This window comes from Aspergillus aculeatus (assembly GCF_001890905.1).
Source record: "Aspergillus aculeatus ATCC 16872 unplaced genomic scaffold ASPACscaffold_15, whole genome shotgun sequence".
Classification (NCBI taxonomy): Eukaryota; Fungi; Ascomycota; class Eurotiomycetes; order Eurotiales; family Aspergillaceae; genus Aspergillus; species Aspergillus aculeatus.
Genome location: NW_017962990.1, coordinates 800,142 through 813,860, shown reverse-complemented (window position 1 = coordinate 813,860; position 13,719 = coordinate 800,142). Strand labels below are relative to the sequence as shown.

The 13,719-nt window shown below is 54.5% G+C and overlaps 5 protein-coding genes across 5 annotated transcripts; 1 reads left to right on the top strand and 4 right to left on the bottom strand.

Moving 5' to 3' along the window:
* Positions 1-512: 512 nt before the first annotated feature.
* Positions 513-3,021, bottom strand: ASPACDRAFT_34133 (putative DNA helicase; the record flags this gene model as incomplete). The annotated part of the gene is made up of 5 exons (XM_020200021.1): positions 513-597; positions 664-724; positions 771-2,200; positions 2,285-2,317; positions 2,432-3,021. 5 exons carry the CDS (start codon positions 3,019-3,021, stop codon positions 513-515), a joined length of 2,199 nt encoding a protein of 732 aa, XP_020053288.1.
* A 909-nt stretch (positions 3,022-3,930) lies between these two features.
* ASPACDRAFT_46471 (endonuclease III domain-containing protein) lies at positions 3,931-7,302 on the bottom strand (the record flags this gene model as incomplete). The annotated part of the gene is made up of 2 exons (XM_020201790.1): positions 3,931-5,525; positions 6,009-7,302. The coding sequence occupies 2 exons, from the start codon at positions 7,300-7,302 to the stop codon at positions 3,931-3,933; spliced, it is 2,889 nt and encodes a 962-aa protein (XP_020053287.1).
* Positions 7,303-7,812: 510 nt separating this feature from the next.
* On the top strand, positions 7,813-8,398 carry pex4 (putative ubiquitin conjugating enzyme (UbcJ); the record flags this gene model as incomplete). The annotated part of the gene is made up of 2 exons (XM_020201789.1): positions 7,813-7,969; positions 8,076-8,398. 2 exons carry the CDS (start codon positions 7,813-7,815, stop codon positions 8,396-8,398), a joined length of 480 nt encoding a protein of 159 aa, XP_020053286.1.
* An 838-nt stretch (positions 8,399-9,236) lies between these two features.
* ASPACDRAFT_63258 (putative GPI anchored cell wall protein (Dan4)) lies at positions 9,237-10,466 on the bottom strand (the record flags this gene model as incomplete). The annotated part of the gene is made up of 1 exon (XM_020203862.1): positions 9,237-10,466. One exon carries the CDS (start codon positions 10,464-10,466, stop codon positions 9,237-9,239), a length of 1,230 nt encoding a protein of 409 aa, XP_020053285.1.
* A 2,364-nt stretch (positions 10,467-12,830) lies between these two features.
* Positions 12,831-13,540, bottom strand: ASPACDRAFT_46468 (YbhB/YbcL family Raf kinase inhibitor-like protein; the record flags this gene model as incomplete). Its single annotated transcript, XM_020201788.1, has 2 exons — positions 12,831-13,159; positions 13,204-13,540. The coding sequence occupies 2 exons, from the start codon at positions 13,538-13,540 to the stop codon at positions 12,831-12,833; spliced, it is 666 nt and encodes a 221-aa protein (XP_020053284.1).
* Positions 13,541-13,719: the final 179 nt, after the last annotated feature.

Here is a 13,719-nt window from a genome sequence, read left to right as displayed (position 1 = left end):
AAGGAAGAGAAGGAGGAGGAGGAGGAGGTGGTGGTGGTGGTGGTGGTGCAGGCAGAAGAGGAGCAGAGAAGCAAGCATGCGCCCAAGTGGGCCTTTTTTTACGTTTCAGGGGGGGTATTTTTAGTATCCAACCTGACAAGATTGAAGACTAAACACAAGGCTCTGTATTGTGGACGCAGAGAAGATGCACAGAAGAGCATGATGAGGTGAAGAAGGATCAGCAGGATCTGATCGCGACCGATTCATCGTCCTCGGCTCGTGCCAACACAATCGAAGGTGAAACCGTCAGACTTTAGTTGTTGTTGGTCGATTGATTAATGGTGGGTGAATTGAGGAGTCAATTCTCAAATGATGGATGCCAAGCGGGCGTGCTCTGACCACTTTTGCTGTCACTCGGAGCGAATTGGTGAATTTAGTCTGTTTCAGCCAAGTGGAGCTGCTGCACAAGGCCGAATTACGGAGGATTATGCAGTTGCAGTGTTTTTATGACTTCATCTTCAGCGGGCGGCCTCTCACAAGAACGTCCCTGCATCGGGATAGCGCAGATCGGCCTGTTCTTCTAGAAATTCCATCCAGCGCTTCAAAAACCCGTTTCCTCTGTAATGCAGTTAGGGTCCGTCAGCAATCACACGAAATTCCAACAACCGCCCCCAAATGACTTACTGGCTGATCGTCTCCGAATCACCGCAGATGCATAAGTGTCGCTTCGGCCGCGTCATGGCCACTGGTACGCTCTAGTCAGTGCTGACCTTCGCCAATTAATCTAGAACTTATCTTACCGTTCAGCCGACGCTTCTCGGCCAGAAATCCAACTTCATGGGCCTCGTTACTGCGCACCAGGCTGACCACTACTGCCTCCTTTTCGCGCCCCTGGAAGCCGTCGACGCTGCCCAATTCTAGATCGGGGTATTTCTCGCGGAGCATCTGCGACAACACTGCGAGCTGTCCGTTGTACGGGGTAATTACTGCAATATCGTTCGGTTGCACCCCAGCCGCCACCAGGGCATCAACGTGCTGCCCTACCACCAATGCCTCCATCGGATTACTCTTGCTTTCCCCCAATAGTTTCTCTGACTTACCTAGCCCCGATTCCTCCGCCGTCTCAGGGAAGTCCCCGCCCTGGGTGTCCCAGAAGACCAGGGGTGCTATTGTATCGTCTGTCGTCTGTACTTCGTATGGCAAGTCCGCCAACCGACGCGCCCGCACGGCGTCAGCTGCTATCAATTTCGACTCGTACAGCTCCTGCGAGGGGAATTGCATAATGGTTTCATGCATACGATACTGGGTGGTGAGCATGCGTTTGATCCCCGGTCCATGCGTGGCCAGTAACCGGTCAAACAGCGTAGTCTCCAACGAAACGTCGGGCAACAAATCCACCCCCGCCTCCGCACTGCTGGTTTTTGTTTGCTCGCGCGTCGATTTGACGGTGGGCGGCAGCTGCAGATGGTCGCCGGCCAAGATGACCTTGGAGGCCGGCAGCAGCGGGATCCAGCATTGGGGCTCCAGGGCCTGGCTGGCCTCGTCGATCACGACCACATCGAATTTTTGCCCGCGCAACTGATGCCCGCCCGCCCCATGCAACGTCGCCAGCACGACGCTGCTTTCCCGCACCAAGTCCGCCACGCATTTCGTTTCCCGCTCGCGGTACTCTCGCCGCAACTCCTTCAAATCGTCGTAGATGGCGCGCCGCTCCCGTCCCGTCCGCGTCTTTCGGATGCTGGCCTGTTTCTGGTCGATCTCGCGGCGCACATCCCGCACAATCCCGGCCGCCTCGGATGTCTGCGTCAACACTTCGAGCGAGTGATCCAGCACCGCCGGCAGCAGTCGCGCGGGGTGACCGATGCGCACCACGGGAATCTTCTTGGGGACCAGTCGCTCGACGATGTTATCCACCGAGATATTCGAGGGCCCGCAGACCAAGACGCGCTGTTTCCGCTGCACCAGCTGCACGATCAACTCGATCAGGGTATGCGTCTTTCCCGTGCCCGGCGGACCGTGGATGAGGGCGATATCGCGCGACGCCAGCGCGAACCGGATCGCCTCTTTCTGGGAGTCGTTGAGCGTAGGATCGGTAAACTCCATGTCCTTGCAGACATCGTAGTCGGGTGTGAGGGGGGTGGTATGTCCGAACGCGACGCGCATGAAGTGAGTATGATCGGATTCCTGCATTTTGGCCATCCGATCCATCGTCTGGTTCATCCTACATCATCACCATCACCGTCATCGCGTCAGCATTTCTCCCTTCCCTCAAACCAAGCAAGATAACCCAAGAAGATCTCCTTACCTTCGAAACGTAACATCATTCGCCAGCTTCACACTACCCCCCGCATAAAAATCAATCACCAGTCAGTCAGCCATACGATCCCATAATCCTCATCATCTTCACCTTTCCCTCCGACCACACAACAAAGAAAAGGGGGAAAAAACATACAACCAAACCCTCTTCCCCCACAACTCCTCCACACCCTCATCTTCCTCCTTCTTTCCCGCGGCCGACGCAGCAGCCCCCTGCTGACCAAACGCAACCCAGATCGCCCCCTCCCCAACTCTGGTGACCACCCCTTCCGGCGCCTTACTGCCACCACCACCACCACCACCACCACCACCACCATCTTTCTTCCCCTTCTTCGCCCCCGCCGACGACGAAGAATTACTAATCTCCAAACATCTCACTACATCCCCGACCCGAATGCCATGCGCAGGGAGCCGTAACCGCCCATCATCCTTCCCATTATTCCCACCCTCCCCTCCTCCCTTGGAGCTGTTAGAGGACGTAGTCGCCGCATCCGGCACAAACTCCCCAACCAACCGCCCGCCCAACCCCGTGCGGGTCTGCGAGAGCACTAGGCCCGTGAGCGCGTGGCCCGTGGCCTGGAGGGTGCGGCGCGTGGCGGGGCTGGCGGCGACGGAGGCGGCGGAGAGGGTGGAGGAGGCGATCTCGAGGCTGTGTTCGGTTTTGAGGTGGTGGAGCTGGGTGGTTGCGAAGGCGGGGATGGGGATCGGCGATGATTGGGGTTTCATTTTGGAGGAGGGGGGTACGGTTTGCGTTTGTCTGAGAGGGTTGAGAGGTGGTGGTGAGCTGAGCTGAGCTGGGTCAGTGTGTGGTTGTTTGCTGTGGTGGGGTAGGTAGGCGTGTGCACTGCGGCTTTTGTGGTGAGGGGTGGTAAAATTTCTTGGTTTTTCTTGGGCGGGAGGAAGAGATTGTGGTTTTTTTTTCGGATGCGATGGGCTCAATTCTGAGCAAGGTGTGTTGCGGTGGCTTGCTGGTCAAATTGGTGAGTGAATTTATGGAATTGGGTCAAGAAAGTGGAGGAAGTGCGTGCTAAAGGATTGAATTGAAGAATGATGCAAACACTGAGCTGCCAGATCGGGCTGCGGGCTGCGGGGAAACCGCGTGAGGGGAGCGATTAGTCATCAACTTTCTCGGACAGCTGTCGTAGTGGGAGTGAAGTGGGGGAGGGAAAGCTGGATTCAGTCGCTTCATTTGTGGGTGTTTGCGTCTTTGTATTTAGTGAGGATCCTTCTATGAGAGCTTTAGGCGTGAGCTTTAGGCGTAGGAGGTGCTTTGTTGACACTTTGTTCACAAGGGTAGTGGTTGTATGCTATTAGCATAGCCGTATGTCTTAACCACCTCAGCCATGGGCAATCTAAGGGACCACTCAATTCTATTCTGGATGTGGTCCAGGCATCAGTGACGCTACGAGGGATCGCAAGTCAAGATATGTTTGCTGGTTGCAAGGAAAGCCTTTTTTTCATTTGTTATTATGAACAAGTACCTTTGGCTACAGACAACCTCCACTTATTAACTAGAGTAGATATTCCGAAGTGCTGAATAATGGACAGCCACCTTCCCTCCGCGTTCCAACAAGGGAAGAAGAGAATAGACACAGAGAAAAGTAAGATCAAGTCATATCCACTGAAGACAATTTGTCAATGCGCATGCTGTGAGTTCTTCGGACCACTGAAGGGCGCCACTCCGCGAGCCCGCTGATATACGATCTCCCCCAGCATCCGCATTTCCATGTCCTTTGCCAGTTCGTGGTTCTCGGAGAGATACAGACGGTAGTCACGCAACCCTCGAAGCTCGAGCATCCCATCTAGCAGCTTCTTCAGGTAACGGCGCCGGGGCTCACCGGAAACCATCCCTTTCCAGCCCATATCCACAATGGTCAATGACAGGTTCGGGATCTTGAAGTGCTCGCGGATGAAGCGGCGCAGCACCGACCACCAGAGTAGGGTCGATTCGTCGGAGCGGGGTCCTGTGCGAGGAGTACCACGGTAGTGGGACGGAAACTTGAGAATCAGGTGCCGCATGAGCTCCGTGGTTGAGGTCGGGAGCTTGTGAAGGAACTGCAGCATGAACTCCGGGTCTTCATCCAGGAATGCGAATTTGTTACGGGAGTAGTATATCTGGCGGGCATCCCGATAGAAGTCTCGGCTGACAAGGAAGTAGTTGAGCGGGCTCTCAAGGCAGCTGCAGGAGGTCGAAAAAGCTGTGTGACGGCCACGGCAGAAACAAACCGCCCCAACAGGAGAGCAGGTCAGGCAGCAATTCATGGACAGGAAGCTGCTGGGTCGCATGGCTTTCTTACGATCCTGGAGCGAGATGACACCTCTCAAGCTCTCCACCCTTGGGAGGAATGGGTCTGGATGGTCGACCAGGAGCAGCTCCAAAATCATGATCTGTATCTCCCGGGGAAGACGGAAGTACGGAAACTGAGGCTTGACTGCCAAAGTATTCGTCACCCTCAAAGCAGCACGACGAATCACCTTCTGAGTGTGTTCCTCATAATTGTGACCAAAGTGGAACGCGCACTGGAGCAGAACTGGGAATGGATTCATCTCACGCATGAGTCTCTGGGCGACCTCCAGCTCGCGCACCTTGCATGTCATACTAAAATACTTCAGGCCGTGCATTTTAGAATGAGCCAGCAGGCAGAAGCTGATCCAGATCCGTAGAGACGTCCTGTGGACTCCACCGGCCAGCTTGAGGTAGCGGTGTTCTCTCGGGCTCAAGTCCAAGTGCAAGTAACGCAGGCGGTGGAGTCCCCATTCAAACGAGGATTCAAAGGAATTGTAGTCAGCTCTGCTGGAGAGGGGTGCGTTAAACCGATTGCGGGAGAAGAAGACTGCGCCGGCTTCTTCACGAGTAGCACGAGAGATACTGAAGAGCTCGACAGGCAGTTTCGGGTGATTGCAGTCGCGCTCTATCCAGATCCCTGGACTTGGAGCAATATAATGACGATGATCCCCTTTCAGACAGACACCACCATTGTGCTTTCTGCGTACAGCCTCGTATCGAATGTTTATCACACAGTTCCGCAGCAGTCCAGCATACTCGAGGATCTTGACGCGAGCCACGTGCGGGAGTTCCATGAACGTGATGCGTGGTTTCGGGACGACCACCTCACTTTGAGCAACCTGTTTCTCGGGATCGTTCGCAGAAAGCATCCATCCACGTTCAAGGAAAGTGAAGAAGGCATCCTCAAAGGTAGGGAGAACCGCGGCCGGAACATCGATCGAAGCTACTCAGAACCAGAATGTTAGTAGTCTTTTAGGTTGGTAGATAAGAGGGGCCATGGAGGCATCAACGGACCCATGATTTCTATCAGTCGAGATGGATTGTGTCCCTGATACTGCCAGGCAGGACTGAAACTACTTGAGGAAGCCCATACGAGATGGAGTTTGAAGGGCGAGGGAAATTGGGTGGTGGAGGACGAAGTATGGGGGAGGCAAAGATGTGGTGTAGAGAATGCGAAGAACGGACGCGAAGAGGAAACACGGTAAGTCACGTCAACTCCTCCTACTGCGTGATAGAGTCAACATAGATAGCAATGGGGAGATGTCGGACTTGATGGGCAGAACAACAGAACAACAGAACAGTCCAAACAGTCCAAACGTGAAACCCCTCAACAACGACGAGTGAAGAAGGTGAAAAAGGAAAGACCCGCATTCAATCCATCACTCCACCTCAACCTTCACCTTTGGACTTCCCCCGCTATCGTCACTATTGAACGGCTGCGGGGCATCACCACTTTCTGCCTTGTATACCGTCGTCTTCTTTACTTTGGAAGCCATTCCTCGAATCTCGCTCTTGCACAACTTCGTCCCTGCGAGGTCACAGTCGCCGCACCGCCGGCCGATAGGTAAGCAGACCGTCTGCCCCAGTCCAACCAGCAACTTGTTAATCTCATGCCATTTGTCCTTTGGCAGCCACGATTCCAGAGCCTTACGAGTCTCCTCCGGATTCTTCGTCTTGTGCCATCCCCAGAGGTTGGTGATACGGTGCACGTGAACGTCAACGCCAATGCCTTCGTGCTTGCCCCAAGCAGCACTCATACACAGGAATGCCATCTTCGGCCCGACCCCCGGCAAGCTCATCAACTCAGTCGGTGTCGACGGGATATCGGAGTCATACTGATCGCGGAGAATGAGGGCAGCGGCTTTGATATACTTGGTTTTGTTGTTATGGAAGCCCACGGTGCGAATCAGCTCGTTCAACCGTTCCGGCGATACGGCCAGGATATTCTCCAGGTTCAGAGTGCTGTCCTGCATAGGCTCTAGTGCCTTGCTATCGTAGTTGTCGTCGTTGGGCTCGGCCTTGATGACAACTGGAGGTCCATCCCCAAGCTCTGTGTGCAATCGTTGCATGGCCACGGCCGTCACCGTATCCTTGGTCTGCGACGACAGCATCAGAGCAATGAGGGTCTGGAAGCGGCGATCTCGAGGCGACGACGCGCGCCAATAGAGCTCAGCGCAGCCCATAGTGTCGACTGGGGCGGTCGGATTGTCCTCGCGCATCTTCTTCACGGTGGTATAGATGGTCTCCCAGTTGGACGGAGGCTCTACCGTGTAGGTGCCATCCTCGACCTTGACCTTCCGGGCAGGCACGCGGCGGGATCTGGCCGCAGGCTTCTCAAAAACCTCCTCTTTGACAGTGGTTTCAACTTTAAGGGATGTCTGGGTAGCATCTGCAGGCGTGCGCGCAGAACGAGTCCGCGAGCCGCGGGCCGAAGGGGCGCTCAACGCGCTCTTCCGCCGCTTGGCAGGAGGCTCCAAGATATCCTCGATATCGACAGTTGGAACCGATGACAGCGACGACGTGTCATCGTCGTCGCTCACTGCCTCCGCAGACGCAGGCACAGATGCAGATGCAGACGCAGATGCATTGGAGCCACCGTTGAAGGCAAAACTGCGCAGCACACTGGCATGAGCCGATGAGCTGCGTGTTTGCCGACGGCCAGGGGGCGACAGGGCCTGAACGACTCTGGCCGTCTCCTTGGCTGTGCGAGAGGTGCGCATGGATGTAACGCTGCTGGTTATCAAGATGAAAGGTGAAAGATGGATGTCGTTTTCGTTTTCACATGAAAAGACGGTGGCTAAGCATCAATAAAATTTGTTAGGGCCCCATCAGTCCAAGGAATGCCCAGTCCAGACCACGGGAAGAAGACTGGCACCCGGCGCTACTGAATGGGGAAGACCCACGACTTGAGCCTCGGTATTTTCTTTCCGCTTCAGCTCCATTTGAGTGCAGTGCCAGCCACCCGCTGTGTCACATCCTGGAGGAATGTGTCTGTTGGTGAGGGACTATTTTTGAGAGACACGCAGCGATCGCAGAGACTTGTTTTCCCTTTCAAAAAAGAACACGGTCAATTTCACACGTCCTCCACACGCACTAAGGGCAAACCCCTCGCTCAGTCAGCGACGCTCAGTCAGCGACGCCGAGCATTCCACCGCATTCCGGCCACTCACCAACCACGCCAGCCAGCAGCCAGCAGCAGCAGCTCGTTCCGCACATGAGAAGCTGAGACAATGGCAACGCACAACACCACCCAGCGTCTCCTCCGGGAACTGAAGGACTACACCAACAACCCCAATGAAGCTCTTCTGCATCTCGGGCCCATCGAAGAGGATGATCTCCTCCACTGGGAAGCCGTCCTGAAAGGCGTAAAGGGCACTCCATACGAAGGTAAGCAAACCCTCATTCCTCCCTCTCCCCCGCGCCCCTCCGCATTTCCGACAGCCCTCACTCAGCTCTCCCCCACACCCTTTGCAAAATCTAAGAATCTCAATAGGCGGCCTCTGGTCCCTCCACATTACCATCCCCCCATCCTACCCGCTTACCCCGCCCACCATCCGCTTCACCACCCGCATCAGCCACCCCAACATCTCCTTCACCACCGGCGAGATCTGCCTCACCCTCCTGACGACCGAGCATTGGAGCCCCGTCTACACCCTCTCCTCGACCCTCACCGCCATCCACCAGCTGCTGACGGATCCGCGCCCGGAATCGCCGCTCAACGTCGACGTCGCCGCCCTGCTGCGCGACGGCGATATCCCCGCGTGGGAGAGCGTGGTGCGGTTCTGGACGGAGGAGGAGCGGTGGGTGCCGAAGTAGGCAATATACTTGTGTGGACTGAGGGAGGTTGTTTGGGGTATATGCTCGTTGGACTGGAGGTGAGAGTCTAGGTTGAATGATCGCATCATGCAACAAGAGATGCGGCGCGTCGTTTGTGGATTATCAAACCGTGTCCGTTCCGGGTGAGGGGACGCAAACAGATAAGAGGGAGGGGATTATCACCATGTCTATAGCGACATCTACACCTATCTATACTGTTGTTTGCTATCGGGTAGGTTTGTACAGAGCTAGCTACTAGGTAGGTACCTAGCTAGCCTACCCATCACGTGCAAAGTGACAGCAAGCAAGTAGGGGCAAGTCATGTTACCACATTAGAGCCATGTTGTTACGTTCAGAATACCCATTTTTCACGACCTAAGCACTACAATTTTCCATAGCCTGAAACAACTGAGAGAACGAAACAGTCTCAAATTATGTTCGAATGATCCGTGATCAAGGAGTCACCACCAGAAGCGACCCCCTGAAATCAATGATCGAAGACAACCTGTCTAAAGTATGCACACGCATTGAACAACATCTCCCCTCAACCCTCCTCTCCTCCCCAACCCAGGTGTAAAAACAGAAATCAGAATGCGCTAAAGGAGAGACAAAATGTGGGAATACGCCAGGCTAAATAAACAAGTAATGTATGCTTTGCCAGGTTCAGGTTCAGGTTCACGTGTGTGTTTCGTTTTGCATCAAAAGGATCGTAACATGGTGAGAGGTATCATGGGGGCAGCTGAAAAGCTAGCAGAGAAACAAAAAAACGCCGGAAAATGCATTTGCTGGGAGAGATATAGTATTCAGATGATTTAGGGGAGGTGGTTTGCTTTTGTCTTTACAGAGCCATAGCCACCACGGCCGCTCCACCGACCATCACGAACAGCTCCCGGCCCAGACCGTGCGCGGTCGCGGCACCGTTGTCGGTCTGCAGACTCGGGGATCCGCGGGTGCCGGTGGCGACCTCGTGGGCGGTCTCGGTCGGGTGGATGACGGTGATGGCGGTGACGGTGCTCTGCTGGCCGTTGGGGAGCGTGGTGGTCAGCTTGTAGGTGGAGGTGTAGGGGGTGGTCTTGGCGCTGGTGGTGGAGCTGTCGTCTGTGGTTTGGGAGTCCTTGGTTGAGGAGGAGGAGGTGGAGGTGGTGGAGGTGGTGGTTTCGAGGGTGGTGGAGGTCGAGGTCGAGGTGGTGGATGTGGATCTGGATGTAGTGGAGGACGAGGAGGTCGAGGAGGTGGATGTTGTTGAGGTGGTGGAGGTCGTGTGAGCTGCGGTAGTATGTGAGCTGGATGAAGTGGTACTAGTGGTAGTGGAAGTAGCAGAAGTAGAGGTAGTAGTAGTAGTGGCCGCGACGGTGGGGATCGTGGTACTAGCTGCGGTGGTGTGAGAAGAGGACGAGGACGAAGATGTAGACGAAGTGGACGAAGAAGTAGTAGTAGTAGAGGTCGACGTCGCCGTGGCAGACGACGAGGAGGAAGAGGTCGACGAGGTGGTCGCCGTAGAGGCAGAAGAGGAAGAAGAAGACGTGGACGGAGACGAGGAGCTAGACTCACTGCTACTAGAGCTCGACTCACTGCTGCTAGAGCTGGACTCACTGCTGCTAGAGCTAGTCGTAGGTCTCGCAGCGGTCGTGCGGGCAGCAGTGGTCGTAGGAGCGGCGGTAGTTTCCGCAGCAGTGGTGGGCTGTTGCGCACTGCTGGTGGAACTCTCAGCCTGCGAAGCGGTGGTCGCTGCCGCGGCGGCAGAAGTGGTCGCTGCCGGCTCCGAGGCCTGGCTCGTCGTCTCTACCGCAGCCGTCGAGTTGCCATCCGCTCGCTTGACCAGGTTCAAGTGTTCAGCCAACGACGGATCCTCCTGCTGGAGAGCTGCGGCAGCTTTCTCGTCAGACTGGAAGATGCCGTGGCTGAACCTCTGGAACAGATGCAGAGCCTTGTGGAGGGATGTCTCTTCGATGCTGTCGGCAACCGATGGGGCGTCGGATTCGGACTGATCGGCGGCCGGGGCTGCAATCGCAGATAAGGCGATCAGGGATAAGAGAAGCAGTTGGAGCAGGCGAGTTGACAACGCCATGGCGCCTCAGTTGGAAAATTCAACGTCTTATTGATCGGGTGGGATTTGTTTGAAGTTGAAGAAACGAAGGTTCAGGGGATCGAAGCGAGAGAAAAAGTGGTCGTTCACTTGGTTGGAGTTCCCAAAAGGGTAATACTCGAAGGTCGTTGAAGAGGGGAAGGAGACGGAAGCGGAAGAGAGAGGCCAGGCAGGCTGATCTTAAGCGGCCGTGGGATTGCAGATATGTATGAGTAAGTACTGGGCTGAGTACAGTACGGTGCGTGTGGGTGCGTCCTGCAACAGTGGGCTGGCAATAATTGATTATAGTAACGGTTGGCAGGTGATTGATTAACTGCAAGCCACCCGAGATGAGAGTGAAACAAATGGCCGACAAGGCTTGTTCTGCTGCGCCGCCAGTGAATAAATAGTAGCAGGCAAAAGAGAGAAAGAAGAAAAAAAAAAAATAAGAAACCTCGATCGCCAGGCAGGCTAGAAAGAGCAGGAAAAAAAAGAATACGTACTAAAGAAAAAACAAGGCAGGTCTAGCTCGGACTTGCGGAGCCAGTGAGTGGATCAACGAGTGGAAAGACGCTAGAAGATCGAATCACAAGATGGTGCCTTATTTTTTGTTACCATCATAGAAAGAAAGGAGTTATTATCATAGAAGGAAAGGAGGAAGCAACAACATCCAGGTGGTAAAGGCATTTTAACGAGAGAGAGCGATAGAGAAAGGAACAAGGTTACCCAGATGCATCTTGCACCATGGTTCTACCCAAGTGCGGCGATGCATAGCCTATCCCCTCCGGTCGCGATAAAATGCCCTTAAAAAAGCAACAAAAGTATCCGGATGCAATCCGTGGGAGTCATGGCTTCTCGACCGATTGTACGAGGTCAACGCCAGCCGTGAACACCGGCAATTGGGCCAATGCACACACCAGCTCGCCTGGATTTCCTAACCCACCTATTACCTACAGAGAGGGTGTAAGACGGCAGCCATGCATTTTTGGCTTTGGTTGTGTGTCTCACAATCTGTGTGTATACCACCTCGGACAGACACTGATTGGCAGGCAGACTGTTTTGATGATTGGTGTCATGGTGTCATCGCGAACAGTCGGCATTGAATTTAACCTCACTGGCTTGAAAAGGGAAGAATGTTTCAGTTGTTGCGGCCAGTCAGGCTGGAGCGGACGATCCCGACCGCTGAGACAAATCCGAAGAACTCCAGGTCGATAAGCCGAATAATGACAACACCATGAGATCAGTCGTGTTGCTTTACGGTTTTACCCCACCTTACCGCTCACAACCGAGCAGTCATCTCCATCAAGACCTCGGATTTGACCACATGATATTTCTACCGAGGACAAAGAAATCGAGCTCTGGGGCAAAGTATTCAGTATGGATTTTATTTTTTTTCTTTCAGCACAGGAGTCTTTGTGCTGGGTCTATCAGGCACCAGGGGGGAAAAAGAAGCCCGAACTGGGCCACTTGGTCCGTTCCTCTGCCACCGTTCGCGGACTATCGGCACTACCATCCAGGTGGCCAATTTGCCAAGGAAGTGTGCCTGACCATCTTCGGTACCTGTCGATTGCTATCCACTTACATCAACAACTGCTCCATTTCTTTGAAGTTCATCAAGATTCATTCACCCTGTGATCAAATTGATTTTTTTTGGGGGCATCATTTGATGCCTCTTCACCTTGCAGTATCGACAGACCGGCTGTCATTGTTACAGCTTCCCGAGCGCCGAAACCCCCCTCCGCATCCGTTGAAGGGCTAAAGGGGCTTAGCTCTTATTACATTTGGCTCTAGTCCCAGAACGGCTAGCTATGTTGGATCAGATCTGCTATTCTGAGCAGCGTAAGCATCAGTGGCCATCTCTGATTGGCTCTAATCAGCACAGTGAGGCTGACCCTTACCGGGACTGGACTAGCGCCCCTATCCCTGTGCTAATCTTGGAGACAGCCGGGCAGTCATTTTGCCTCTTCTACCAGACACAATACGAACAGAAGTTTGTTTTCGACCAAACGGTCAAGAAATGAAGCCAAAGTCGGGTCGTTCGCCCAAATAGTCCATACTATAATTATCGGACAATTGGAAGCTAGCCGGCCCTAGTCGACGCAGAAAGAATGCCGACTTTCGACGATGACGTCCACGACTACTCCATGTAAGACATGAAAGTGAAGATCAGAGCGAAGCCCATCGAGTGAACTGTGGTCGTACCACTTTCTTGATAGCAGGTGCTCCCAATGCCTGTCTCCAGGTATTACAAATGATTGTGGGTTAATCCATGAAAAAACAACAACGACACCAACGACGATGAACGACCCAAAGCACACTGTGCAACACAACAACGAATAACGATCTCCATCCGGTTCGGATCATGCGTTAAGCTCTCTGAGACAATGCCATCCAAGCGCCCCATCCCGCCACCTTCCCCTCAATCGCGCGCATAATCTCCTCAATCCTCGCCGGCGAACTGAGACCCTGCTGGTCCAAGGTCTCATTCAATGCCACCAACTCGAAGAAGTACCGATGCGGCCCTTGGCCTCGGGGCGCCAGCGGGGCGAAGTACACACTATTCCCTCCATTCTGACCGTACTTGAATCCACCCCGCAGCATGAACGGCTCGGTCTGCGACTGGTCGAGAAAGAAATCTGGGTTCTGCACCCCGGTCGTCGCGCGATGGATCCCATAGAACAGGCCGTGGATGACGGCTTCAGCGGTTGGGGAGTCGGGGTCCTCGCAGAGGAGGATGTACTCTTGGACGGCCGTTCCGGATGGATAGGGCCAGGATAGGGCGGGGAGATGACGGCTTCAGCGGTTGGGGAGTCGGGGTCCTCGCAGAGGAGGATGTACTCTTGGACGGCCGTTCCGGATGGATAGGGCCAGGATAGGGCGGGGAAATTGCCTGCGCCCTCGCGTGTGTGGTCGATGTCGAGGTAGGAGCCGGTGGGGCCGAACTCGGGCGATTCGAGGAGGATGGAGGGCCACGGGTGGTTGGTGAAGGCTGGCTGGCTGATGAAGAGTTTGGACCATTGACACCAGGCGGCGCTGAGGAGGGTGATCCAGATGAGGGGGTAGGTGGTGTAATGCATCTGGTGTGTTGTCAGTGTCTGCGGTACATGCTGGGTGCTTGGAGGCCACTCACACTTGCTTGCTCGTTTGAGCTGGTATGAGCTGGTATGAGCTGGTATGAGCTGGTATGAGCTGAGGGGATGACGAGAAAGAATGATCGAATTAGGTGGTGGCGAGGTGAGGTATACGTGTTGTGCTC